Here is a 3,042-nt window from a genome sequence, read left to right as displayed (position 1 = left end):
GCTATATCAAATATTTTAATTTATATTTATCTCTTAATTTTTCTAGTTTAGTTTTTACTTATCATTAACAGGGTTCTTTTATATTTATTAGCACAGATAATTCTTGATTTGTTTAATTATTTGTATGCGAAATAAATTTTGAATTGCTATTTTTTTATTAAAATAAATCACAAAAAAATTAGAAATAAATTGAGATAATTAATATTATGCATGGGATAACTTTTTTTAAATGCATCGTGGAGGTAACTTTTCATTTCAAAGGATACGATAAGAATGATATCGATTTTTCTTAGACTTAACTAGTTCATTGTGTAAATCTCTAATCAGTATTTATTTTTGAATTTTAAATTTTTTAATTAATAGTGGTGATTTATTTTTTCTTTAATTTTGAAGAATCTCGCATTCGTAACGGTGTGATAATTTTGAAGAGTGTCACATTCATCACGGCTCGTCTGCTGGACCAGAGTTACATTCAATATTCAGATGGGTGTTGCTTTCATTTGACGTGAGAAGCAGAACGTTCCTAAAATTCTGTTTACTAGTCTGCAAATTTAACACTATTTATTAAGTCTGCTCATTTCATAATATTTTTAAAATATAGAGTGTTTCTTGCTTGCCTCAAATCTCTTAAAAGATACTAAAAAAGTGTTAACTCGACGCATCTCGGCAATGGGGAGTCGTATGCCCTTTGCTATAATTACCTTCACCCTCGTCATCTTCCTCTATGGCAAGTAGTTTTACAATATTACATACATTAGATTCTTGCATGGAAAACTCTATTATGCATATTATTCACTTTGATTATTCTACATATATATTTTGTGTTTAAATATGCAATATTAATTAGTTTTCATTATTCAATGGATTTCGTGAATCCAATAAACTTATCCAGGAGGGAGTTTCCAGATAAAAAACAAAAAAGAAAAAAAAAATTAAACAAAAACCTGGGTTATGTTACATTTTTAAAACAAAAATAAGTGAATTAATACAAGATTTTAAATATTGAATTATGTTATCTTTGAACTGACCAAGATTTAATTATTGATATCAACAAAAATAAATCTTGCGCAGCTTGCCCGCATGCAGGAGCTCAATCTGTGACTTTCCACTTCACAAACAACTGTCCATACACAGTCTGGCCAGGAATTCTGACGGCTGCTGGCGGTCCGTCTTTATCTTCAACTGGCTTCACATTGGCAACGGGTGCTTCATCTTCGCTGAGTGTCCCTGTCAATTGGTCTGGCCGCTTGTGGGCCAGAACGCAATGCTCTACAGATGCCTCGGGAAAGTTTGTTTGTGCTACTGCTGACTGTGCCTCTGGTGTCATAGAATGCAATGGAGCCGGTGCAATCCCACCAGCATCATTGGCAGAATTTACTCTAAGCGGTGATGGTGGGAAAGATTATTACGATATAAGCCTTGTTGATGGCTTTAACATCCCAATTTCGGTAACCCCGCAAGGAGGTTCTACTGGCTGCCCTTCTACAAGCTGTGCAGCTAACGTGAATGCTGTTTGTGATCCTAGTTTAGCAGTGAGAGGATCAGATGGGACTGTGATTGCCTGCAAGAGTGCGTGTTTGGCATTTAACCAGCCGCAGTACTGCTGCACAGGAGAGTATAATACACCTGACACATGTCCTCCTAACCAATATTCAATGACTTTCAAGCAGCAGTGTCCTCAAGCTTATAGTTATGCTTATGATGATAAATCGAGCACGTTTACTTGTCCTAGTGGAGGCAGCTATTTGATTACCTTTTGTCCATGATCAAATGTCGTGGTTCACAACTCTTTCTTTTTATGGAAAGAGTTGGATGACAACACATTTAATAAATGTTTTTATGACAATTAATAAATAAATGGAATAATAGATTTGGGATTGACATATCCCAAAAGGATCGATTATCAATTTTCATGCCGTTGATATGGTAAAACTGTATGCCATTCATTATCAATTAACGATATTTTCAGTTCATTGGTAATCCTTCACTTATACGTTAGTGAAAGTTAAGAATAATTAGGAGGATTAATTTATTGGTTAACCAACATTCTATATATATATATATATATATATATATATGTGTGTGTGTGTGTGTGTGTGTGTAGGGCAGTAATGGTTGAAGTTATCACATAAGAGTATTATATATATATATATATATATATATGTAGAGCAATACATAATAGTAATGGTTGAAGTTACCACATAAGAGTATGACTACAATAATTTTTATATAGGTACATTCTATATATGCCCCCTTCAGCTGAGGGTAGGGAATCAACCCAAAGCTTAAACTAAAAAGCAGTAAACAAAGCAGTAGGAAGTGGCTTAGTGAAGACATCTGCAAGTTGATCCCGAGATGAAATAAAACGAATATAAATCTCTTTCTTCGCAAATTTATCTCGGATAAAATAATAATCAACCTTAACATGTTTTGTGCGAGCATAAAAAATAGGATTCAGAAAAATAAGTAACACTAAGGTTGTCACACTAGATGATAGGAGCAGAAGCAAACGAAATCTGGAGATCTGTTAATAAATACTTAACCAAATAACCTTAGCAAAGCCATTGGCTAAGGTTTTGCACTCAGTTTTAGTAGAAGAGTGAGCAACTGTATGTTGCTTACTTGATTTCCATGAAATCGATGTCTAACCAAAGAACACAAAATAACTGTTGTATATTTTCTATCATCAACATTGTCTGCCCAATTTCCATATGTAAAACCATGTAAGGCAAATGAAGAACTGCGAGTAATATGTAGGTCATGTGATGTCGTACCCCTAAAATAACGCAATATGTGTTTAACAGCAGCCCAACGATAATCTGTAAGAGTATGCATAAACTGACTGACTCTATTAACAACAAAACAAATATCTGGGCATGTAAAAGTGAGTTATTAAAGAGCACCCAAAATTTAATGAAAGCATGTAGCATCAGAAAACAAGGGATTTAGATGAATGGTAGCTTTGGATGTAGAGATAGGAGTATCAACATGTTTGCAAGATAACATACCAGCTTGAGTGAGGATATCAAATGTATATTTATG

General features: G+C 33.8%; 1 protein-coding gene across 2 annotated transcripts; it reads left to right on the top strand.

Annotated features, from left to right (window-relative positions):
• Positions 1-624: 624 nt before the first annotated feature.
• On the top strand, positions 625-1,973 carry LOC105119894 (thaumatin-like protein 1). 2 transcript variants are annotated; one of them, XM_011018085.1, is made up of 2 exons: positions 625-727; positions 1,087-1,973. In XM_011018085.1, the coding sequence occupies exons 1-2, from the start codon at positions 670-672 to the stop codon at positions 1,764-1,766; spliced, it is 738 nt and encodes a 245-aa protein (XP_011016387.1). In that variant the 5' UTR covers positions 625-669; the 3' UTR covers positions 1,767-1,973. The 2 variants fall into 2 exon arrangements, with proteins under 2 accessions (XP_011016387.1, XP_011016386.1); XM_011018084.1 differs by having other exon boundaries at positions 1,072-1,973.
• The last annotated feature ends 1,069 nt before the right edge of the window (positions 1,974-3,042 follow it).

Source organism: Populus euphratica, unplaced genomic scaffold, assembly GCF_000495115.2.
Source record: "Populus euphratica unplaced genomic scaffold, PopEup_1.0 scaffold3865.1, whole genome shotgun sequence".
NCBI lineage: Eukaryota > Viridiplantae > Streptophyta > Magnoliopsida > Malpighiales > Salicaceae > Populus > Populus euphratica.
The sequence above is the reverse complement of the archived record's forward strand: the minus strand, read 5'-3'. Positions and strand labels throughout refer to the sequence as shown.

What these genes read in the sequence shown, in the direction of transcription:
- LOC105119894 (XM_011018084.1), top strand. Translation starts at nt 670, where the DNA reads ATGGGGAGTCGTATGCCCTTTGCTATAATTACCTTCACCCTCGTCATC. An exon ending in CCTCGTCATCTTCCTCTATG is followed by an intron (nt 728 to 1,071) that starts GCAAGTAGTTTT and finishes AATCTTGCGCAG; the next exon opens with CTTGCCCGCATGCAGGAGCT.